We start from the raw sequence: 24,252 nt of genomic DNA, 5'->3' as shown, positions 1-24,252 counted from the left end.
CACACAGCAGGCCCAGTGCTCAGCCAGGCACCCTGCAAGAATGGGTCACTGGGAATGAAATCTAGGGGTATTTGATGGCCACATGGAAATACCTTCATGGGATACAGTCACTGGGACTGAAGAACTCTTGAACCCAGCAAGAAGGGAGGAACCAGGCACAACAGGCAGAAGCTGTAGCCAGACCCATTGGAATGAGGAATAAAGGCTATAGCAGGGCAGGTGATAAAATACTCAAAGCAGTCCAAATGGCACAGGTTCCTGTGGGTCCTGCTGTCTCCCGGTGTGTCTCTCCTGGTGTCTCCATTGGTGTTTCTCCTGCTGTCCACAGCACCAGGCTCTGTGCTGGGGCACCTACAAATGTGCTCCACTGGGACAACTTGTTAGACTTGCACCCTGTCAGTGCAGTCCCTGCCACAGCTACTTTCTGCATCCAGAGACACATGCAGAGCTCTGAGTGCAGTGCTGCAGCAGCCACACAGGAGACAAATTGTTGAGGAAGGCTTGTGGGCTAAGCATGATCCTACCTGGGGCATTCACCAGCTACAAGGTTTTGGGTAAACCAGTGCCTTGTGTGGCCTTAGACAGGGCCTTTCTGACAGTTCATATTGCCTGCCAAGGCACAGCCGCTCCCAGAGTCCCTCCAGAGGGAGGTGGGTGACCCACAGGGTGATGGGACAGAGAGGATGCTGAGCTCACAGAGCGCATCCAGCTGTTGCACTATGGGGTCTGCCCAGCTCCACTCCATTTCACCCCTCCCGTGCCAGCACTTGCTATTGCTCTATGATGCCGACACCCACTGCACTCAGGCAGGGGCAGCTCCCTGGCTCTGCTTCCCCGTTGTCTCCAGGTACCTTTGCAAGAAGTGGGAAGCTGTGTCCCGAGTGCTACACATGCCCCAGCATCCACGGGGTGACCGCGGAACCAGCCAGCTCCCACGCTATGGCTCCCGCTGCCAGAGAAGGGACGCCCCGATCATCCTGTTGCCCCACCACCACTTCCAGCTCCGACACGCTGAATGCCCGAAGCGATACTCCCCAACAAATCCCCCCGCAGCATCCTGCGATGGGGACAGTAAATCACGGCGGCGCAGCCCCACCTCCGCGCTCCCCATTGGCAGCGGCGCCCCTCACCCCGCTCATTGGCGCTGCCGTCGCCGCCCGCCCCTTCATAAGGCGCCGCTCGGCCAGGCCAGCTCCGTCGGAAACCGGGGAACGCCGGAGCCGGAGCCGGGAGGTGCGGCATGCGCTCCCCCCGCTGCCGCGGGGGCGCCGGGCGGCCCCCCTGGCCCGTGAGTAGGGGATGGGTTACTGCTCCCTGAAGTTTCCTGGGGATGAGGGTGTGGTTTTCAACTCCGGCACGGTCACCTGCCCGGAGAGAAGTTGGTGGCAGGCGAAGTGGGACCAGGCACGCAGCCTGTCTCCGCAGCGTGGAGGAGATGCGGGGCAGCAAGGCAAGAGGAAGGAGGGTGAGGGATGGGATGATGAGGGGGATGGAAGGTTGCTGGGCTGGAGGGGATCGGGCTCAGGAGGATGGAGCAGTGATGGAGATGGGACCGGGGAAATACTGACAGGGGTAACAGAGTGGTGAGAAGCAAGGGACACCTCCCCTTTCTAGGGGCACTTGTGCTTGGTCGTGACTGAGCCCGTGGAGGGGCTGGGGGCAACGTGGGGAGGGGTCCAGCTGCGCATCTGCCTGCGTGGCAAGGGGCTGGCAGTGTCCCGGTCGGTCTGAGCTCCCCAAGGACCTGGTGTCCCTCTGGGCTGAGCTCAGTGGCTGAGGTGACTGCTTGTCTCCACACTGCATTAGCTGCTGCTGGCTGAGCCCCAGCGTGCCAGGTCCGGCTCTGAGGAGTCCTGCATGGGAGGGGACAGGGACAGGCCAGCTGACAGGTGGGGAATTTGGGCCCATGGAAAGCATCTGTGATAGGATGCATGCACAGGCCAGGCTCTGTGAGGGGTGTGTGGGAGGGAACAGCACTGAGCCCATAGCAGCAGGGAGCAGCCAGGGCAGGGGTACCGGAGCTAACAGGCTTTGGCCAGAGAAGCGCTGCGGGGCTGCTTGGGGCTCAGGGGCTGCGGAGTGGGCATTGCTGGCATCCCTGTGCATCAGCTCTGCTGCTGTGGGCGAGGGGCTCTTGGGTCTGTGGGATGGCTCCTGCCTGTCCTCTGCCCTGGTGGGAAGAGCTGTGGCAGCCTGAGAATGGCAGGAATGGAAATACGATGTTATTGGGGCACATGCATCATGAGGTCATGGGGTGCTACGATGTCACCCTGTTGTCATTGCTCTGGAGTGCCTTTACGGTGTGTTGAGAACCCTGCATGATGTCATGCAATGTCATAGCGGTGCTGGAGATGGCTGCGGCCTGGGATGGGATGTTGCTGCAGTGGTGGAGCATGACATCACTGGGGTGCGTGTTGTGTTGGCCGGCAATGTCATGGTGGCACGCAGGATGGGGTGGCAACACAGAGTCCTCTCTCCATCATGTAGGCAGAGGACTGGAGGTGTGCGTGTGGGTACAAGAAGAGCCCTGGGGACTCTTGTCCCCAGTTCACATTTGTGTTGAGGGTTCTGGCACGCAACCTCCTGCCAGATCCATGTCTCCTTTCTCAGTCTCATCCCAACTTTACCATGAGACACTGCCAGCCACAGCCATGTGTGAGGACAGATGAGCCCCGCATGTTGCATCCGTGCCATGGGGCCAGCACCCTCTCCCTGTGCTGCCTGGTTGCAGCATGGGTGTCTGTGGTGCCCCTATCTTGTTCCCATCCTCCTGCTGCCTCTGTCCCTGCCTGGTTCCATGGCTTCATATCACCAGGCTTAGCCATGCTGAGCAGGCATTCTAGGGTGACCACACCTCCTGGGGTCACCTTGCCAGCAGATGCCACAGGACAAACCAGGATATGGCTCTGCTGGGACAAGACAGGCCAAGTTCTGCCCTGCGTACAAGCAGAACACAATAGCCACAAGCCTTGGCTGGAGCTTCATGGTGGGGCCTTGGTGCTATCAGCAGGATTCTGGGAACCACAAGGCCTTTTACATCTGCCATGCAGAGCCTGAGCCTCCTTCCCTCCCCCTTCCCAAAATGGCCTGGCTCTGGGATGTGCATCCTTTGCCCATGGCACCAAGTGCTGGATATGCTGGAAAAAGCCTTTAGACTCCAATCAGGAGCATTGTTTCCTTCTGGAACAGCTCCATTCAGCCTGAAGGGATTTTGGCTGCAGCTGGATGGGGTGGGGGGCACCTGGGGAATGGGCCAAGCTGCAGGAAGCAAGGAGCTGGAGGAGAAGCAGAACAGGAAGAGCCACACTGGTGACTTGGGGACAGCCACCCATTGTCTGGATGGAGGTGAGGGGGCACTGCTCTACATTGGCAGGGCTCTCATGGCAGCCCTGCACCTGTATGCCTGCATGTGGGTGGTTCTCCTTGATGCTTTAGTGAGCTAGTGTGAGGGTATGGCAAAGCCTCTTCCTCCCTCACTGCCTGGTATTGCAGTGACACCCTGGGACTGTCCCATCCCTGTGCAACCCAGTGCAGCCCTATCCCCATCACATGTGCCTTGCATGGGTCATCTGCACCAGGGGAAGACCCAAACTCCTGCCCCTGGAGAGATGCTCCCGACATAATGCCAGGGTGATAGGCACCATGGCCCAAGTCTAACTGAGTGGTGGAGTGTTGTGCCAGAGAGGGGCTGTGGGAGGATGTGGGTCAGGCCCGGGGCAGGGAATGGGAGCAGCAGAGTAGAGCTGGATACATATATACACACACACACTGACACCTTTGCGTCTGTTTCTGGGGAATGGGTGGGATTGGGAAGGGGAGGAAAGCAGGGCCTGTGCAGTGGGATGCAGGGCTTTGAGTGTGTTGGGTGGTGGGGTTCAAGGTCTCCTCTGCAGATGGAGGACAACCCCTTCCTGCCCAGCCAAGTGGGCAAGAAAGGTATCCTGTCCCCCCAAAATCCCCGATGCCATTGGCATCTCTGGTGGGGGTAGCTCCTGCAGCCTGATGGGCCTGCTGGTATCTAAACCATTCTACACCTTCCCCTCTCCAAGCTGGACACAAAGTACCATGCAGCTGCCACTGCAAGTTGCTCACTGGCAAGGTCTGCAGCATAGGGACTGTTGGCAGTGGGGCTGCTCTCCTCTGTCCCCACATCAGTGCTGGGGGCTGGTCCTGGCTCCCTGGGAATAGGGGCAGCCCTGCCCAGGGGGATGGACATGAGCAATAATCCCTGCCTTGGTGGCCAGGTGCCCCAGAAATCTCTCCAGGCTGCAGGAATGGGACAGGCTGCTCTTGTTCCCAGCTGGAGTGGTGGCATGTGGATTTGTACCCACAGCCTGGGGACCTGCAGCTCACCACTGGGCTTTTCCCCTCTGGAGGGGACTGCCTGGCCTGTGGCAAAGGCTTGCCACCCTGAATGCCACCTTGCTCATCACCCTTGCTTATTACCCTTGCTACAGCCAGGTCAGAGCCAGCTCCAAAATCTCTGCAGCCTTGCCAGCAGTGCTGGCAGGCACCATCCTCCGCAGTCCAGGTTAATTGAGCCTCTCCTACCAGTGTCCTATTCCTCCCATCACCTCCTTCCTGTGACTAGATCCCTGTGTGGACACTTTCTCTGGCCGACATGGGAGGAGCTCACCCTGCAGGGCCTTTGGGAGAAACAGTGACAGCAGGGTGGGGAAACTGGAAAACACAGGAATCACCTGGCAGAGTACCCCCATGGCCTTCCCTAGCTCTGGAGGATAAGCCAGACAGGGGATGAGCTCCCCAGCCAGGCGACCGTCTGCCTCCCCTGGCCCTGCCAAGGCAGCAGTGATTGGGATTGTGACTTACCAGGAGCTTGGGTGTTGGGGGCCCTTCAGGGTTGAACAAGCTGGGGCTGGGCCTGTCTTTGTCAGTGCCCCACAGCCCTCCTGCTGCCTCCTTGGTCCCTCCCATGGGATGGGCTCCCACAGCCCTGCTCCTGCTCAGACCTGGTTCCCTGTTCGCTGGGGTATGGTCCTGTCCCAAGGAAGCCTCAAAGGTGAGCTACAGTGAGGAGGGTCTGTGCTTAGGGACACCAGAGCTGTGGTAGTGCCTGAGGGTCTCAGGACTGCTGGGGTGGTGCAGGCTGGGATGGGTTACAAGGGATGGAAAGATAATATCTCCTGTGCAAGGCTGGTGGGGATGTTTGGGCACCATGGAGCAGGGTCTCCTCGTGGAGCTGATGGGCTGCAGGTCTCTCCCAGGTGCCCAGGATGCTGGTGCTTTGCCTGCTGTCCCTGGCCTGGCTCAGCGAGGGCTCCCAGCGCAGCGAGCCCATGTTTGCAGCTGTCACCCACCACCTCCTTCCACCTGACTACGACAGTAACCCCACACAGCTCAACTATGGCGTGGCTGTCACTGACCTGGATGCCGATGGTGACTTTGAGATCGTGGTGGCAGGGTGAGTGGGGCACCCAGCACCTCAGTGGCAGTGGGACCTGATGGCCCTGCAGGGCCAGGGACACCTTGCTTTTTCCATGGGCATTTGGCTGGCTAGGGGGTTGTGCATGAGAGTGATGGGGGGGGTCTGCATGTACCCACATGGGGAGTTGATGCCAACTGCCTGGGGCAATATGGGCATCCCGAGCCCAGCCCTGAGGCCAGGTCTCCTCCCTGAGGGGTGGTGGCAGCTGCCCAGCAGCCAGGGTCCACCCTGCAGTGTGCAGCCAGCGTGTCCCCAGGCCAGCTCAACTCCACTGACAGGGCTCAGTGCTCTCCAGAGATTCAGTTAATTGGCTGGAGGTTGGTTTTTTTCTTTAGCCCTTTATTGGAATGATGGTTCGGATGGGCTGGCAGGAGCTGGGGAGGCAGGGAGCTGTGTGCTGTGCTGGATGTGAAGCAGCTGTTGCCAGCAGTTCCAGTGCTGGTGAGGGACAGTGGGTAGCATTGCATGACTGTGAGCTGCCAGCATTGTGTGTCTGGGTGCATCACTGTGTTTACCCCCAAGGGAGGTTTGCATGCACAAGTGTGCTCACCTGGAGGAGACCCCTTACCCCAACAAAACTTACCTGGGAGAGGTTGCAGGAGTCAGGGCACCACAATGGCAGGCAGAGTTTGTCCCTGACATTGCTCTTGAATATCATCATCCTGGGGCATCACCAGGGACTCCTGGAGGGGCCCAAGCCACTGCTCACAGCTGAGCCAAGCAGCCAGCCAGGGTTTTGTAAGTGGAAGTGGTGCCCGTTGTATAACTTGTTTACTGGTGCACTGGGCAGGAGCAGGCAGGGAGCCTGTGGGGAGCAGCGTGCCAAGAGCATTTGCTTTACATGCCAGCTTCTTTGCCCTAGGAAAGGGCTGCAAGCAGGAACCTGCACCCCATCCTGCCCCTCTGGCTGCCTGGACCCAGCCCCTGCCCTGGCATTGCCCTGGAAATGCCTGATATAGGCTGGAACAGATCCAGGCTGAACTGCCCCCAACAGAAGTTGGGACCCAGACCCACACTTGGGTGCTGAGAATAGCCTGGGGTCCTTGGCCTCCATGGACCACGCAGCTGTCTGTGGTGCCCATCATGAGGAAAACGTGGTGTCACACCTGGTGTCCCCCCAGGGATGGGACAAGGGCTTTCATCCTGTCCCCAGGCTTTAGAGAGTCATCACCCCTGCTCGCATCCACAGGTACAATGGCCCCAACCTGGTGCTCAAGTACGACAAGACACAGGGGCGGATGGTGAACCTGGCAGAGGATGAGCGGGGCTCTCCATACTATGCACTGCGGGACCGACAGGGCAATGCCATCGGTGTGACAGCCTGTGACATCGATGGGGATGGCCATGAGGAGGTCTACTTCCTCAACACCAACAACGCCTTCTCTGGTGAGCCCTGCTGGCAGCATTGCCCTGAGCTCTGGACACAGAGGGAGCTCCCGGCATGGCCGCCTGCGACCTTCGGTGTGTGAGGGATGTGTGCGGGCTGGAGTTAATTTCTCAGTTGAGTGGCTCCATTGATTGATGGCAGCATGGGCGGGACACTGGACCCAGCCAACCGCCAAGTCAGCATTTCTAGCTGCCCACCACCCTCCCCTCAGCACCCTGAGCAGGACAGCAGTTTCCCTGACACCTCTGGGACTGCTCCTCCGTGGGGAGCCTGCGCTGCAAATCCCAGCTGTGTCCTGCAGCAGCTGTGCCCCTCCATGCCATGGCTTTCTTATGCCTGCTGGACCAAGACTGGTTTAATCCTGCTCTGCCAGTGCTGTCCCAGCTGCCAGGGTGCCTGTCCTGGGGAGGGGACCAATATACCACAGCCCAGCTGAGCATCCCTGGAGCTACCCAAGTTCACACTCCAGCTGAGCTCTGCTCTGTGTCCCTATCCCATTGCCCTGACCTCCACACAATGGATCTGTCTTCCTGATGTTCATAATTACCTGGACTGGTGCTGACCGCCGGCACATCTGTCCCTAAATCAGGCGCTGCCATTGTCCCTGTCATGGGCAGTGCAGCTTGCTGCCTGTGCCTAGCACTGCATCGATTTTTTACCTTCTGGGAAGTGATCTATGGGGTTGTGCCCCATTGGGACACATTTTACCTTAATGAGTTGATTCTTCTGCTTGTCTCCTGGCTGCCCTTAAGGTTCACAGGGACTCTTGCAGCAGCAGCCTGGCCCCATGGCACTGCTGGGAGCTGTGGAGGGCAGAGCAGGGGTTTGGGATGCTCTGGAAAAAGAGTTTCCCCTCCATAGCCTCCCCTTGCTGCAGGGCAACGTCCTTGGAAAGAGGTGGGAAGCTGAAGCCCTCTGACCTGTGCCCCCTCCACCTCCCCAGGCATGGCCACCTATACAGACAAACTCTTCAAGTTCCGCAATGGGCGCTGGGAGGACCTCCTGAGCGATGAGGTGAACCGGGATGTGGCGAGCCGCTTTGCCGGGCGCTCCGTCGCCTGTGTGGACCGGATGGTGAGCAGGCAAGGCACAGTGGGCTGGGGGTATCTCCGCTCCCTTCCCATACCCGGTGCCCCTCCAGCCCTCCCCAGTGGGGCCCTAGGGGACCTCTCCTCTTGTCTAAGCACTAGCCCCATCCCACCGGGTGGGGGTGGCTCCCCAGCAGCCTGTGGCTGTCCTGGCAGGCAGCCCCCCCCAGCCATGGGGACTGTGGGCACCTGTCCACACAGTTGCTGCCAGCTGATAAACGTGCCTGTCGAGGTGATTTATGTTCCTGTCACCTGCTCTTTCTTCTTCCTCCTCCCCCAGTGGTTTGTTTCAAAACAATTATCACTAAATCAGGGTCCAGCTGCTGCATGGGACAAGGGGGACAGTAGGAACAGGGGAGGGACCTGGCACACCAGGGGCTGTGGGGAGGGGAGGGTGCCCTGTGCCAGCACCTTGAGAGCCATGGGACCACGGAGCCCATCAAGGCGATGGAGCATGTCCACACTCCTGGGGTGCTTTTTACTATGGGCTTTGCAGAGCTCTTGCTCAGCACATGGTAGCAGTGCTATCCAGCCCCATAGCAGGGATACTGTGGTCCCCATGGAGTCAGATTTTGGGTGGGTAGGTGCTGAGGAGGTGCCACCGGCCGCAGGGCTCTGGCAGGTACTCCATCTACATCGCCAACTACGCCAGCGGCAACGTGGGCCCCCACGCCCTGATCGAGATGGATGTGGCTGCCAGTGACCCTGCCCGTGGTGTCGTGGTGCTGGTGGACGTGGCCACCCAGGCTGGTGTCAGCAAGTACACAGGTACCCGGGTGCTGCTGGGCACGGGGAGCATGGGATCCCACTGCAGACAGGGCAGCGCAGGCAGCATGCCTGTGCCACGCGTTAGGCTGCCTGACTGCCCCATCTAGTGGCAGCTCCACTGCCCGTGGAAGGGACCAGGGCCACAAGATGCTCACCCAGGACTCCCGTACCCACCATCACCCTGCCCGGCCGCCAGTCTGGTCTCCTCCGGAGCCCACAGCATCGGCAGGGTCAGCAGGGTGGCACAGGGACACGGGCACACGAGCAGAGCAGCGGGCAGTGTGCCAGCCTGTGCCCTGTGCTTCCCCACCACCACGGAGACTGCTGCTGTGTCCCGATTCCCCAGCGGTAAATTGTCACTAATTAGGAATGTTGTCACCATGGCGATGGCAGTGATTAGGGCTGGGATTGACACAAACGGCTGCCAGGCCCAATTAGCTCCTGATGAGATGGACTGAAAGAGGGAGGGGGGTGAGGAAGGGGGTCCCGGGAGCAGCAGGTGGGCAGCACTGTGGAGGACCTGGGTGGCATAAACCCCACTGGGGCAGGGTCCTGGCTGCCCCCTCACCCCTGGGCTGCTGTTCCCAGGGGGCCGTGGGGTGGCCGTGGGCCCCATCCTGAGTGACAGCGCCTCTGACATATTCTGCGGTAATGAGAACAGCCCCAATTTCCTCTTCCACAACCGTGGGGATGGGACATTCCAGGACATGGCAACTGCTGTAGGTGAGTAGGGAGAGCAGGGGGAACACCGTGGTATTAGGCACCCCAGGGGCAGGGCTGGCTCTGCCTGCTCCTGCATGTCCAGGCAGGCTGAGCAGTGTGGAAGGACAGCCCTGGGGACCCTGAGCAGGTGGGGACCCTGACCATGGCGATTGCATGAAGTGCACCAGGGCATCTGTCAGGGCAGAGACGGAGCCCTGGGTGGGAAGAAACCTGGGGACTGCTGGGAGCATCCCTGGGAGATGGAGGCAGGGAGTGGGTCCCGTCTCCCCCCGTCCCCTTGTGGCTCTCCAGGGCTGGATGACCCCTACCAGCATGGACGTGGCATAGCACTGGCTGACTTCAACCGTGATGGACGGGTGGACATCGTCTATGGCAACTGGAATGGGCCGCACCGCCTCTACCTGCAGAGCAGGGGACATGGACGCATCCGGTTTCGGGTAAGGGCTGGGGACAGGGCCACTCCCAGCTTTGTTGCCAAGCCTCCTTGGCCAAGGGGCCTGGCTTCACCCAGATTTAGCTTTGAGGCCCAGTTCCCAGCAGGGAGGGAACCTCAAGCACTAAAGCAGAACCTGGTGTCCTCTTCCCCATGCCTACTGTCACCTGGTGCCTGTCCCTCACACAGGACATTGCCACTCCCAAGTTCTCCATGCCGTCCCCTGTCCGCACTGTCATCGCAGCCGACTTTGACAACGACCAGGAGCTGGAGGTTTTCTTCAACAACATCGCCTACCGTGGCTCCTCTGCCAACCGCCTCTTCCGGTAGGAGCCGGTAGGGGGCAGGGGCACCGAGCAGCCCGCACAGCACAGCCAGGTTTAGGGGGGCTCCTCTCCAGCAGTGCCACTGATCAGGCTCAGCACTGTGACTGAGCCTTTCCCGACGTCATTACCAGGCACTGCAATCGTGCCTGCAGCAGCCCCCAGGGTCCCTGGCACTGCTGATAAGCAGACACATGGAAGCTTGGTCATGGCTCCTGTTAATTGTGGGGAGTCAGCTCCTTGTTACTACTGCATGTCACCTCCTCACCTGGCATGTGCAGGGTGGTGGGAGCTGGTTGTCCACCCAGTGCCAGCACCCGTGGGTAGAAGACAGTGGCATGGTGGAGAGACCCAGAGGGGGATGGATTTGCCATTCCAGAGGGATGCAGAAATGTTAGGAAATGGTGCTGCTGCTCCACAGTTCAGATTCACAAGATATAGGCTCTCACAACGTCCCTGCATGGAGCAGGGATGTAAGATGCCAACAGGCAGGGACGACTCCTGTCTGCCATCTACCCTGCAAAACCACCAGCATCATTCCTGGGTGACACTGGGTCTGTCATCTCTCTGCCAGGCTGCTTGGGGGGAACAGGCACTTCCTGGGAGCTGCTGGGGGCCACAGGGCCTAGCACTAACACCCTATCTGTTCTCCACAGGATCATCCGCAGGGAGCACTCAGACCCTATTGTGGAAGAGCTGAATCCAGGGGATGCGCTGGAGCCTGAGGGACGGGGCACAGGTGGGTCCCCTTGGCCCTGGCAGTTGGAGCCTGTGCCAGGGATGTGACACAGCACTGCCTGGCACCCTCCATGCCTGGGGACTCTGTGTGCCTGTCTGGGTCACTGGTCTGTTCCCCACCAGCTCCCTGGAGCCCCTGTTGCCTGAGAGCTGTCCCACACTTTCTCTCTCTGCCTGTACCCTGTCTCCAATTGCTCCCTGGGGCTTTGCTTTTGGGGGTCTTCTTCCTGAATGCCCACTGTTTAAAGCCAATCTCTGTGTTCGGGAGGGAGCCAGGCAGCCTCCTATGTCCCACAGTCTCCCAGGCACTGCCTGCCCATGTCCCCACACTTCTTGGGGAGCTGACCCACTGCACTGCAGGGTCGCATCCCTACAAGAATCCTAATACTTGCTCTGGGTCACCCCATTTTCCCTGCTCCCTATATTGCCGGGGGTGTTGCTGCCGGCTATGGGAGCCAACACCAGCAGCAGGGTGTAGTGCTGGAAAATATGGGGGCAGGCCCTAGGCATGGTCTGATCCTGTCCTTGCAGGGGGTGCAGTGACAGATTTTGATGGCGATGGGATGCTGGACCTGATCCTGTCCCACGGCGAGTCCATGGCACAGCCTATCTCAATCTTCAAGGGCACCCAGGTCAGTCAAGCATAGGGTCCTCATACTGTCCCCTTCTGCCTCTCCCCTGGCTCAGCCTCTCTGTCCCCTCTTCCCTCACAGGGCACTGGCAACAACTGGCTGCGCGTCATCCCCCGCACTCGCTTTGGGGCTTTTGCGCGGGGGGCCAAAGTGGTGCTGTTCACACAGCGCAGCGGGGCCCACCTGCGCATCATTGACGGTGGCTCAGGGTACCTCTGTGAGATGGAGCCCGTGGCACATTTTGGACTGGGTGAGCCAGGAGAGAAGGGGGCAAGAGTCTACCTCCACCCCTAGAAACCTCTTTTACAACCTCCTGAGTCCCGCACCCTCTGTAATGGGCTCCAGGGGAGGCTGTGGACAGCGTGCCTGGACACTGCAGCCCTGCTGCTAGGGGCAACTGCTCCCTTCTCTGCCTGCTTTTGCCCAGGCACTGGGGCTTACCCTACCTTCCCTACCAACCCTGGTACCCTACCCCTACCCTACCCAACCTTCCTGTGGTGCAGCACACCCAGCAGCCAAGCCTGCACGGGTGTCCCTGCCTCCTAGCATCGTCTCCATGTGTGCGCCCCATGGGCTGCATCCCTGTTGGCATGGGCATCTGGTGCCCATCACGGGGAGCAAGGGGCAGTTTTTCCCCTCTATCCCTGCCACTCCCCACCTCCTTTCAGCCCCTGCCCACCCTGGATGCCCCCCCTCTGATGGGCTACCTGCCTGCAGGGCACGACAAAGCCAGCAGCCTGGAAGTGACCTGGCCGGATGGACGTGTTGTGGTGCGAGCTGTGGCCAGTACTGAGACAAACTCCGTCCTGGAGGTCCCCTACCCCCTGGATGCAGAGGAGCCACTCATGCCTGCCCCACTGGAGGTGAGGGCCAGGCATGGGCACGGGATGGGAGGCACTGCGGGCAGGAAGGAGAGCTGGGCTCTGCTGGATCAGTGATTGCCCAGGGCTGATTCTTCCCCATCACCGGGGCTCTCTGCTTCTCCCCAAATGCAGTGTGGGCAGGGATTCTCCCAACACGAGAATGGACGCTGTGTAGGTGAGTGGCTGCTGGGGACACAGGCGTGCCTGCACCCGGGGTGCTGCAGCAGGGCCTTGCAGGGGGCACAAGGGCAGCTGAGGAAGCTGATGGGCATGCCAGCAGGGCTACTGCATGGCTTGATGCAGGGTAGGGCTGCTGCTCGTGGCCTGGGGATGGGGGCAGCTCTGCAGGGCTCTAGCGGGGGACTGTGGTGTCACAGGGAGGTGGAGTGAGCGCTGTGCTGGGGAAGAAGAGGGGTGGGGGCTGCCATTGCTCTGGAGCATTGCAATGGAAGGCTAGCAGGGAGGTGTCAGAGTGGCTATGGCCCATGGCATGAGCCTCCTGGGCAGAAATGTGGCTTGTGCATGGCTGCCTCTGGGGGGGAGACATCCAGCATGTGCAGGGGACACCAGGGGGGCCATGACGAGCATCCTCAAACTCCCATCCCAGCTGTCTCATACTGAGGCCCCTCTGCTTGCAGACATGGATGAGTGCACAGAGTTTCCCTTTGTCTGCCCCCGGGACAAACCTGTCTGCATCAACACCTATGGCGGGTACCGCTGCCGAAGCAACAAGCGCTGCAGCCGGGGCTTTGAGCCCAATGAGGATGGAACAGCTTGTGTGGGTGAGTGACGGTGGGGACACCGTGACCCTGTGCTGCTTCAGCCTGGCCAAGCCAGTGGGTAGCAGCCCCAAAACACCACCTAGGGAAGCAACAGCATCCCAGTCAAAAGCCTGGCCTGCATCCTGCAACCTGCTGGGTAGCTACCCAGCCTCATGCACCTCTGCTCTGTATCTGTTTGTCCTGCACCACCCGCTGAGCCCCCACTGACTTCCCTTCTCTCTCTCTTTCTCTTTGCTCCTTCTCTGTGGAATTTGCTCCTTGTCTGTATAGCTCAAGTGGCCTTTTTTGGGGGATACCCCTCTGCTGGGAGCTGGCCGGGGCCCCCCTACTGTGCCCTCCTCCTTCTAATCCTTGGACTCTACCTTTGCCTCTATGCACTTTAACCCCTGCCAGAGCAGCCTTGGCAGAAGGACCGGCTGGCCTCTGCCTGTTTCTTTCTTCTTATTTTCCTCTCTTTCCATGTCAAACCACCCTGGAAGCTCTGGCTGTGCCCTGCTGGGGTGGTCCATGGTGGGACCAGCCCAGCAGTGGTGGGGCTTACCTCTTGCACCATGTCCAGGAAAGCAGCCCTGGGGCAGCACCCCTTTGCTGGCATCTCCCTGCCCCAGTACAGCCCCCCACCTCCTGGGCAGTTGCTTGCTCCGTCGCCTCGATACTGTACCGTGTGCCTGCTGGTTTGGCCTGCGACGTGTGTGCTTTGCCTGCCCCCTCCTTGGTGACAGGGACCCCCCTCCCCAGCCCTGGCAGAGGAGGGTCCCCTGGGGCCCTGCGGGGGAAGGATGCTCCTGGTCTGTTTTTTAATGTATTGACCCCACTGTTTGGAGTCGGACCCTGCTCAGTCTTCCAGCCCTGCTCCTGGAGAATCCTCCCAATAAACTATATCCTGTCTATTAGCCTGGCCTGCTGAGCTGTGTAAGGCAGGGTTGTGCCCATGTTTCTGCCCACCCTGCCCTGGGGCTGTATATGGACAATGTAGAAGGATAGGGAGAGCCCTCCCCCCAGCATCCCTGAACTCCCCCTGCCCCTGGGACAGGAGCTTAGCTGAAGGCTGCACTGTGGCCCTGGACAGCTTTGCCCCTGCCCACCCCCACTCCCAGCCCAACAAGCACAGGCAGATGCCCAAGCAGCAACAGCATGGCTGCACTGCCTTCCTGACATGTACTGTAACCCTGTGCCACTCTTCCCCTCCACCAGACATCGACGAGTGTGCCCAGGGCTTGCACAACTGCAGCCAGCTCTGCACCAACACCCCTGGGGCACACATCTGCCGCTGCCTCACAGGCTTCCATCCCCTTGACCCCACTGCCAGCCACTGCCTTGGTGAGTATCTGCAGGCAGCGGGGCTGGCAGCCTGCTGTGCCGCCCACCTACCACTGCCAGGCACAGCCGTGCTGCCTGTGGAGCAGGGATGCTCTTCCCTGGGATGCCTGGCTGTGCTTGCATTCCCTGGTCCCAGCCCACCAGACCACAGCTGAGTGGGTGTAGGCATTGGAGCTGCCTTCAACTCCCAGCCTCATAAGCTGCTCCAGGGCCCCCCTCGCCCTGCCCCCTCTCTCCCCTGCCCATGATGGATGAGCCCCGTGCCCTTGAGGCAATTCTGACCCTCTCCCATTCTCTTCCAGATGTAGATGAGTGCCAGGCACAGCCTGGCCCCTGCGACCACGTCTGCCACAACAGTCAGGGCTCCTTCCACTGCCACTGCCACCACGGCTTCTCCCTGGTTGCAGGGGGGCGCTGCCAGCGCATTTAGCCTGCCCAGCACAGCCAGGACTCACCCCCAGCCCCGTGCTGGTTGTTCCTGCTGCCAGCCGAATAAATCCTTTCCTGCACTGGTTTCCCTGTGAGTCCCTGTCACCGAGGCCATGTGGCTGTCACACAGGGATGTCCCTGGCCCCCATGCACTGCCCCATCCCTCTCTCTTATTTCCCCCCACACTCACTCTCCTTGTGAGGCTCTGCACCCTGGTGTGCTGGGGGATGCCCAGCCTGGCTCTGTTGCCCTGCCATCATCCCCTTCCCTGCTCCCACAATGAAGGACACAGGGCAGGTGACAGGGGATGAAGCATGGCGTTTATTGAGGAAGGTCTCCATGCAGGAGGAGCCCAGAGGGAATGGCAGTGCCACCCCGCACGTATGCCATGACTGAGCCAAAGGGAGTCCCAGGGGGCAGGGTCCTCCCTCCAGAACTCTGGGAGAGCAACACTGGCTCCACTCAGCCCTGCACCCCGACGGGGACTTTTCTCCTCAGGGTGCTGGAAGTTACAGGGATCCCCCTGCTTCCCCCCCCCTTCTGACACTGGCCTGTGAACCCTGACACCTTGAAGCTGGGCCCAGGTGCCCCTCAGAATCCCACCACAGGCCAGACTTAGAATTGAAGTGCTGGTAGCAGAGGCATGCAGGACTTGTTGGCAGGGGAAGGCTCAGCAGCTGAAGAGGAAGGGTCCTGGCAGAGCTGCTCCACCAGGCACCCTCCTTGCATTAGGGCAGGTCATGGGGCAGAATGGGCAAGGGGTTGCAAGCAGGCTCTGCCAGGATTAGGCAGGGAGCCTCAGCTGTGCTGGGCCATGCACAAGCCCAGGGCATGTAGCATAAGGGCAGGATCCTACCCAGCACTGCACCTCCCTGTCTTGGGCATAGGGCTCAGGGCTGGGGACCTTTTTGGTCAGGGAGCAGGGAGCAGAAGCAAGTGTCCAGTGCTGTGGGCAGTGCTGAAGGATGCTGTTGGCAAGGATGCTTCTGCCAGATGGATCAGGGCATCTGGCCAGGTCTGGGGAGCAGCAATGGACAGCACGTGGTGCAGGCCTGGTGCAAATGCATGGCACCATCATGCAGATGAAGCAGCACCAGGCTCTGCCAGGCTCTGTCAGGTTCCCTGGGTAGTGGGCACGCAGCAGCCAAGCCCACCCTGCAGCACCAAGAGCGGGGCACTCCAGGGGAGGGGTGCAGCAAGGGCTGGCAGGGTGCAGCAAGAGCTGGCAGTGCCCATGGGTGTGGGGCTAAGTCCCCCTCCCCTTAGCACTGCTTGGGGCTTTGCCAGTCCCCTGGCTCCCTGATACATGGCACACAGGGTGCAGCCCACAGCAGGGCAAACTCCTTCATCTAGGGCAGGGGTAGCAGCGCAGAGCATCCAGAGGGATGGTGGAGCTCCTTGGTGCTGGTTTGGCTCAGTGGGAAGCACCTGGGATGCCTCAGCATGAGCGCCTGCCCACAGTTGGTCTGAGCAGGGGCAGAGCCACCTCAGGGCACACAGAGCAGAGGGGAGTGGGCAGCCCTGGTGGGTAGCCACCAGACCCCCTCTTCCACCCGCCCTGGGCTCAGAAGCGGGTGCTCTGGTAGTGCAGCCTGCGGAGCTCGGAGAGGCCACTGTCCCGGCAGTACGAGTCCCTGCAGGGACTCTCTGCCAGTCACCGGCCCCCAGCCCTCCCACCCCCCCCACCACTGCTGCTGCTAGAGCTGCCACTGCTGGAGCTGCCACTGCTGCACCGGTCCTCGTAGATGGAGATCTCGATCTGGGCACTGCTAAGGATCATTGTTGAGATCTGCCAGCTCCAAATTTAGTCACCCAGCAGCCATTACTGGTGCCCCCCCACCCCTCACCCCAGCACCCTTCACCCCGTCATCCCCCCAGCACCCCACTGACCAAAGGATACAACTCTCATTCCACGCTCCAGGGGGTCAGTGAGCAGCAGACCCCGTGGCGCATAGACCTTCTCGTTCTGCTCCTGGATGTACTTAGAGATTTTCTTCAGGACCTGGTGTCACATGGAGGTACACTAAGGGCCTGACAGCCCTGAGTTACCTCCATGTCAGCCCTGATTCCTGCTCTGGCCTCCAACCCTCCTGCTACCTGTGCCATCCCTGTGCCCACTGCCAGGCCTGCAGCCATGCCTATCCCCAAGACCTCCCCTGAGGCTCAGCACCTTCTCGTAGTGTGTCTCCATGCAGAGGAAGATGAAATAAGCAGTGGCGCAGGCTAGGCACCCCTCCAGGTACGAGCTGCCCCCAATCTTCTCTGCCTCAGCGTAGAAGCCATTAAGAGTTTTCACTGTTTCCTCAAAGAGCTGCCTCTCGATCTAGAGCAGAAACCAAGGTGAAGAGAAGTATGGCCAGGGGCTGACCCCCTGCACTGCCTTAATCCATCCCCAGGGAAGCTTGTGGAGCACTTAGCCCCTCTCCCCTGCCCAGCTGATGCTTCAGGTCCTTGGACATCACCCACTGCCCACCTATGCCAAGACCTGCTGAGCCTGGAGCCCTTTACCAGAGCCTCCAGGCAGGCCCCCAGGAGCACCCAAGCCCTTGTACAAGCAAGGTGTCTGTGATGGCACCCAGCAGCACCCGCTGGCCCAGGGCCATGTGAAACTCTGTGGGGGCCCCATGAATTAAGAACCTTCTCCCTCCCGGGCCTCCACAGGGCACCTACCACCCTGTTAGCCTGCCAGGATCCCTACCCTGCTCTCCAGCTCAGGAGGGAACTTCGTCTGGAACTGGCATGTGGTTCCGTCACTGTAATCCCGCTGCACAAAGACCTTGGTGGCCAAGGATGCACTGCGCCTCAGCTCCTGCAGGCTGTGCACCTGGAGAGCAGCAGGGTGAGCCCGGGATCCACAGCCAGGGTGTGACAAGCATTGCTGCTGGGTGCTGGGGACCCCAGGACTCATGCTGTTCCTTCAGCGTCAGGGCACAGGGGCTGTAGTTTCACACACCCCGAGGCAGGCAGCTCCCAGCATGGGCTCAGATGCTGCAGGTTTGGGTGTTTGTCCCTGGTGGGCCACAGCCCAGGGAGGGGACATCTCCGAGTCCTCAGCAGCCCCTCGGCATGCAGCCAACCCAGCAGCTCCCAGGCAGGAGAAGGGAAGGGAGTGGAGTGGGAGCAGGGGGCTGCCGGGTGCAGCAGGTCTTCACTGGAAGCACAGAGGGTGGACAGGCTGTCGTGCTGGGGGCTGCACAAAAGGGACCGGCAGCAGTCGTCCAGCCCAGCCCCGACAGCCCCCGGATTACGAAGGCCCACACCAGCCCCCTAGGCTCCGGGCCGCGGGGCTGCTGCGGGGGTCTGGAGAAGAGAATGGAATGGCCGGGCTGTGCCGAGTGGGTGTCTGACCCCTCCCAGTGCTTCCCCTTGAGTGACATGGGACCACCTCCTGCTGTGTGCCCCGCAGACGCCCTGCCCCGAGTCCCACCCGCGGTACCTGCAAGAGGGACCCCAGCCCCACAGCCGTTCCTCCTCTCGGGGCACCCAGCCCAGCCCAAGCTTGTTCCCTCCAACCGGCGCTCCCCGCACCCCTCCAGGCACACCCCGCACTGCTCTGGCCTGCCTGTGCGCACAGACCGCGCACCCCTCCCAGCCCCCAGCCCCATGCTGACCCACTCCCCAGCCCCCATTCCTCGTGGACCCCAGCCCCATGCTGATCTCCCTCACCGCGGACACCGAGGGCTGCGGGCGCGGCCGGGCAGAGCGGGGGGTGCTCAGGGAAGTCCCTGCTGCTGAGGTGGCCCCGCCGCGCCGCTGTACACCCACCTCGGTGGCCATGGCGCGGCGGGCGCCCGGGCCGGACCGTACCCAGGGCGGGGGGCACCGGCGGTGTACCGGGGGAGCGGCGGAGTACCCGGGCAGTGCCAGGGGATCGGCGCTGTCCGCGGTGCTGCTGTGCCGAGCGGCGGCGGCGCGCCCGCCCGACCCGTGTGCGCAGCCGCCCGGCCCGGCCGGGCCCGCCCCGAGGCTGCGGGGATGGGCGCCCGCCGCGATCGCCACGGAGCCTCTGAAGAACGCGAGACTGTTTCTGAGGGCGGTGGTGCCAGGGTCTGGAGTCCCCGAGACCGGCCCCAGCGGGGGCTGCGGGAGGGGGGCTGCTGCTGTAGGTGGGTCCGGCCAGCACTGCAGGTACCGGGACCCGGCTGCCAGGGGGATGCGGCTGTTGGTCTCCGGGGGAAACAGGCTGTAGAAGGGGTGCTGCTGAGGGTGACCGGGGGGCCGTGGAGCTGGGCCGGGGGGGATCTGAGGGGCCGGCCGTGGGGCTGGCAGCCAGCCGCGCCAAGGGGCCTCGTCTGAAGCTGTTTGTTTGCGAAGGATTTGCAGCTGCCACTGCTCTCCGGTGCGGCTGCTGCGATCCCAGCGCGAGCAGACATCAAAGTGGAGAGCTAACGAACTCCCTGTTATCTCTGCCCACTGACAGCTCAATTAGAGCCGGAGAAATGCCAAACGCGGGGAGCAGAGGCTCTTCCAAGAGGCAAAGGAGAGAGTGCTCACAGCTGGGGCTGGAATGAGGTAGGAGGGATGCAGTGACTGGGCACAGGGCCTTTTGTCAGGCAGGAGAGCAGCCAGCCCTTCCCTCAACACCTGGGAGATGCTGAAGGCAGGGCCCTGCCAACTCGGCTGCTGAGGCTGCGAACACACCACAGCCAGCCCTGACGAAATAAGGGCAGCCCCAGCTGACTCCCATTCCCTGCCCTGAACATCGGCCCAGGGCAGTGGGAGTAGAAGCAGAGCCCTGGGGTGGCCATCAGGCAGCCTCTGCAGCCTGGAGTGTGGCAGGGTTTGGGACCCAGGGGCACAGGCAGGCAGGGATGCAAGTCAGAGGCCACATTTCCCCCGAAACTCTCAAGGCGTTTTTTGGGAAATATGCTGGAGTCCAGAGCAACCCTAAGCAGTGGGGTACACCCAGTGCCCCAGAGCCTGTGGGGTTGGAGTGTACTGTCCCATGCACACACACATGCATGCACACAGGCATTGTGCATGCAGTCATATGCACACATCTGCCTGACCTCCCCACTGAGCACCCCCAGCCATGCACCCAGGAGCACATGCATGTGCTCACACACACAATCTTGTCCCCAGATGTCCCCAAGACCAGGCCCTGCGTCCCGGTTCCTTCCAGTGCTGCCTGGCAGCGCCCTGCCTGTTGCTATGGCAATGCTGCACCCGCCAGGAGATGAATCGTCGAGTCGCAGAGGGGCTGAGAGCAGCCCTGGGGGTGCCCAGCTGTCCCTGCCACCTCAGGCTCTGCCCATCTGCCTACACCCTGCGGTGCTGCCCCAGGAGTGTCCCTTTCAACGAATCCCAGGCACTGGACTCTCAGTCCTAGACTCCAGCTGCCTCACAAGCCACAAATATGCTGTCTGCAGGGTTGGGGCATGTGTCAAGGGGCATCCTTTGTTGGGATATCTTCATCCCATGGTCGGTAGCAACCTTCCCCCAGCCATACTACCCAGGAACAAGACTTGCCCAGTGGTAGGCACAACAGGGACAGCCTGGAGCATGTTCCCCTTCCCTGCATAGACCCTGGTTCTGCCTGTGGTTCTTCACACTATCTAGCATCTCTGGAGCCCAGCAGGGTCTGCCAGCCCCCATGCAGTATGGACCATCAGACTTTACAGTTTTTATGAGGGCAGGGACAGATTCTGCTGGTTCCCATGCAGAAGGGACAGGTTGCTACCATGCCATGATGTGCTATGCTGTGCAGTGCCAACTGTCCCAGCAGAGCAGTGCAGAGGTGGAGGGGGTCTGCCATAGCAGACAGGATCCTAGGCAGTAGGACCAGGGACAGGGGGGGCTCAGGGTAGCCTAAAAGCCCTGTGTGGCCCTGCTGCCCCCCCCAGAACTGTGCGGGGACTGGCAGAGTGCCTGCAGCAACCAGGCTCCGGCACTCCTGCTCCATCTGCTGAGCCCAGAGGGACCATTTTTAGGATGTCTGGTAGCGGGGGTGGGCACTGTATGTGCATCTACTGCCAGAGCTGCTTTTACCCCTGTGCCTGGGTCACCCCCTGTGCCTGGGCCCAGAAGTCTCTGAGCTGTCCCACAGACTGACCCCACAGACTTCCCCTTGACCCTGTCTCCTCTGTCCAACTGCCCAGTTCCTCTACCCCTGCCCCCATGGGACAGGCTTAGGGTAAGCTTGGGGCTCTGAAAGACAACTCCAAGCAGCCAGCATGCCTGTGCGTATCACACCATGGCAGCAGTGTCCCAGCAATGCCCTTGTGCTTGGCTCCCTGGTCAGGACTGGGGGGTGTCCCCAGGAGCACACCACTGCACCCCCTTTGTGCACTCCAACCCTCTCTGCAGTTCTGGAATGGTGGCTGGGGGCCATGAAGGGCAGCTGGAGCCTCAAGACCAGCCCAGAACCAGCCTCTGGGGCCCCATCCTGCACCTGCTGCATGCCAAGCCCCCTCCCCAGCCCCTCAGGGCTGTCAGTGACTCTGGCTCTGCTTCAGAGGAGTCACAGCATGGCCAGGCCCTGGCAGCTGCTTCACATGGTGCTGGAGGGGGGGCTTTCATTAATATGGTAGAGAGGGACCATGAGCTCACAACCCCAGTGAAGACAGCGTTGACATTTAGGAGGTGCAGAGAGGCAGCAGGGCAGAGTGATTAGCTGATAACCTTTCCTGGGAGACACCAGGTGTGTACACAAGTATGGGGGTGGGGGGGCACACGTTCCCCACACCAGGAGCTTCTGGAAAACAGCTCCGAGTGCTTTAGCCTGCACCTTCACACAGGATGGAGAGACTTTCCCAAACCAAGGCCAACCAGCCCTACAGCCTTGGCACCCCGAGGATGGGCATCCTGAGGATGGGCACACACTCGTGGCACCTGCAGGACCACCATGTCTGTTTGTGTCCGTCCCTGGTGGTGCCAGGACCCCATTGCACTGGGGGTCCCACAGAGGGTGGGGGAAGCCCCCCAGCATACTCCAGGGGGATGCAGCACCCTCCTGCAAAACGGTGAATAAGGGGTGCATGCAGTTTTGGAGGAAGGTGCCAGGGACCAGCTTTGGCAGAAGTGCCATCTAGGAGCTGAGTCTGTGTGGGGATTGCCCCCATGAAAGGGACAGCGCTGTGCTGAGAGCAGACATGGGGGGGGGGGTCCCCAGCTCCAGTGCTGCAGGGAGGATCCCCATATAACTGTGTCCTCATGCACAGTGCCATGCTGCAAGGCAGAGGCTCTTCCCCACAGCCATTCCCACACAGGACATGTCCCCTCCCTGCCCTCCTAAGCGGGGCCAGGGGTCAGGGTCCAGGGCTGGGGGCCAGCAGCAAACAGGGGGTCTGTGTGCAGTCCAGCAGGAGCTGGGCAAGGATAGAAACTGCCAAGGGGCTGGGTGGGTGCCAGGGCAACCTCAGCCCCACAGCTGGGCCGGGAGAGCTGCCAGTTGCATTCCTGGGCCTGCCAGGAAAGCTGGAGTATGTGTGGGAGCATAACAAGTGTATGGCCACAATTGCCCCTGTCTGCTTCTTTCTCTGCTGCTCCCATGCCCCTGGCTGCCCCCAGACATGCCCCAACCTCCCTCAGCCACCCTCAGGCAGGCCCACCCCTCTGGACCCATGCTCGGGTGCTTTCTCCGGAGAGATGCTGGACACCCTGTGACACCTGTCCCTACTTGGCCAGCCCCAATGGGCTCTCCTCTCCTGAGGGTCTCTGCTCCCTGACAACTGCAGCCCATGCCCAGCACTGATGCATCCCAGAAGCAAGGAATCCCAGAAGCTTGGGATGGTTCTGGGACAGGACAAACAACTGTGGAGGACAGGAGAACAGGAGGGAGCCTGCCCAGGCCTGGGGGATGCAGTGGGAGAGGGAGCAGGGACACAACAGGAGAGCACAAGAAGAGATGACAGGGACCCTGCTCAGCATCTCATTTCCCAGGAGCCTCCCTCTCTCCTGGCTCAGACCTGCTGTGTGCTACAGTCAGGCACGGGTCCCTGGGAAAGGCCCACAGGGGTGAGGGTCAACCCTGAGGGATGTCCTCTTACCATGCCACCCTGGCTGGCCGTCCTTGAGGTCTCCACCATGGAAGGAGCAGCCCCCATAGCTCTTCTTCCGGTCTTTCTGGAGTGACAGGTGACACGGGTGATGGCACAGCCAGCTCCCTGGAGTGACAGGCACAAGTGTCAGTCCTCTGGGCTGGCTGCGCAGGCGCAGGACAAGGACACAGGCACAGGAGCAGCCTGCACAGGCAGGACAACGGGGAGGGTGACAGCTCCAGCTACCCTGGGGCCATCTCCTCCCCCCAGGGATACAGCCCAGACCTACCTGTCCTGGATGTGTTGTTCACCCCCTGCCCCCAGCCCTGTGGTATCCCAGGTGGGGAAGGGTTATGGAAGCAATAGGGGTGCAGCAGGGATCCCCACAGAGCAGCTGAATGATAAGGCTGTCAGGACACCTGGCAGGGCAGGAGCAGGGGATGGACACCCGTCTCCTCGGACCAGCCCTGCTCCCCCAGCATGGCCACACTGCCAAGAGGTGACTCAGTGGCTCTAATGAAGGCATCGTGACAGATGGAGCTGGGGGGGTGGAGAGGAAAGCCAGCTGGCAGGGAGCCCTTTGCTCCCCCTCTGCCCCTCTGCTCCCTTACCTTCATCTGGAGGGGTGCCAGCCAGTACAGGGTGCTTGGCAAACCTGGCACCTTCCTGGGAGGGACTGTGAGTGCTAGGGTCTAGACTCAGCTGGGTGACAGGGCAGGTTGAGGGCCAGGAACCAGTTGGTGGCCAAGAGCAGGACAGCACCAGCACTGGCAGTGCTGCAAGGACAGCCTGGGGACACTTCATGTGCAAGGGGCAAGGTGTGCTCACACTGGCTGCTGCATCCCACACACACAGACTCCCTCTACCTCCACCTCCCGGCTCTGGGTCCCCAGGCCTTGCCAGCTCCAGCTCAGATCACATGGCAATTAGATGAGCTCCCTCTCTGCCCTGCCCCAGACCATCCATCACGGATTAGCTATTTTCTATCAGAATTTATCTCCAGGCAATCTCACTCCTCCTGTGACAGCCTGATGCATCCAGTACCCTCCCTCCTGCTACTGGGCAGCCCTGATAAAGGGCTGCTCTATCTTATCGTGCTTCCCTGCAGTTACACATTAATGGTGACATCTCGGGGCTTGGCTGGGGTGAGATGAGCTCAGCCCACCCTCAGTCCAGCAGCCAGCATCCCTGGTCAATGTGGTGACAGGCATTGATCCTGGCAAGAAGGGCATAGCAAGGGCAGGAAGGCTTCAAGCAAGTGCAGGGCATGTGAGTGAGGTTCCCAGCACAGCCTTAAAGCAGGTGGATCTCACTGGTGCTGGGACAACAGTCCCTGCCCCC

General features: G+C 61.0%; 2 protein-coding genes across 5 annotated transcripts; one reads left to right on the top strand and one right to left on the bottom strand.

Annotated features, from left to right (window-relative positions):
- Positions 1 to 1,153: 1,153 nt before the first annotated feature.
- CRTAC1 (cartilage acidic protein 1) lies at positions 1,154 to 15,018 on the top strand. 3 transcript variants are annotated; one of them, XM_071748542.1, is made up of 16 exons: positions 1,154 to 1,288; positions 5,226 to 5,422; positions 6,636 to 6,832; positions 7,777 to 7,907; positions 8,533 to 8,689; positions 9,278 to 9,412; positions 9,704 to 9,849; positions 10,035 to 10,171; positions 10,825 to 10,907; positions 11,438 to 11,538; positions 11,620 to 11,788; positions 12,256 to 12,401; positions 12,534 to 12,576; positions 13,040 to 13,183; positions 14,378 to 14,503; positions 14,806 to 15,018. In XM_071748542.1, the coding sequence occupies exons 1-16, from the start codon at positions 1,241 to 1,243 to the stop codon at positions 14,931 to 14,933; spliced, it is 2,088 nt and encodes a 695-aa protein (XP_071604643.1). In that variant the 5' UTR covers positions 1,154 to 1,240; the 3' UTR covers positions 14,934 to 15,018. The 3 variants fall into 3 exon arrangements, with proteins under 3 accessions (XP_071604643.1, XP_071604645.1, XP_071604644.1); XM_071748543.1 differs by having other exon boundaries at positions 1,205 to 1,288; positions 5,215 to 5,422; XM_071748544.1 differs by lacking the exons at positions 14,378 to 14,503; positions 14,806 to 15,018 and adding an exon at positions 13,454 to 13,838.
- A 214-nt stretch (positions 15,019 to 15,232) lies between these two features.
- On the bottom strand, positions 15,233 to 23,367 carry GOLGA7B (golgin A7 family member B). Of its 2 annotated transcripts, none has more exons than XM_071748547.1 (6): positions 23,201 to 23,367; positions 22,921 to 23,037; positions 17,631 to 17,756; positions 17,103 to 17,255; positions 16,833 to 16,934; positions 15,233 to 16,698 (listed from the first exon to the last, which is right to left on the bottom strand). In XM_071748547.1, the coding sequence occupies exons 2-6, from the start codon at positions 22,975 to 22,977 to the stop codon at positions 16,630 to 16,632; spliced, it is 507 nt and encodes a 168-aa protein (XP_071604648.1). In that variant the 5' UTR covers positions 22,978 to 23,037; positions 23,201 to 23,367; the 3' UTR covers positions 15,233 to 16,629. The 2 variants fall into 2 exon arrangements, with proteins under 2 accessions (XP_071604648.1, XP_071604647.1); XM_071748546.1 differs by having other exon boundaries at positions 15,233 to 16,691; positions 23,201 to 23,311.
- Positions 23,368 to 24,252: the final 885 nt, after the last annotated feature.

The sequence above is a fragment of the Heliangelus exortis genome, chromosome 7 (assembly GCF_036169615.1).
Source record: "Heliangelus exortis chromosome 7, bHelExo1.hap1, whole genome shotgun sequence".
Lineage (NCBI taxonomy): Eukaryota > Metazoa > Chordata > Aves > Apodiformes > Trochilidae > Heliangelus > Heliangelus exortis.
This window is presented reverse-complemented; position numbering and strand designations above follow the sequence as displayed.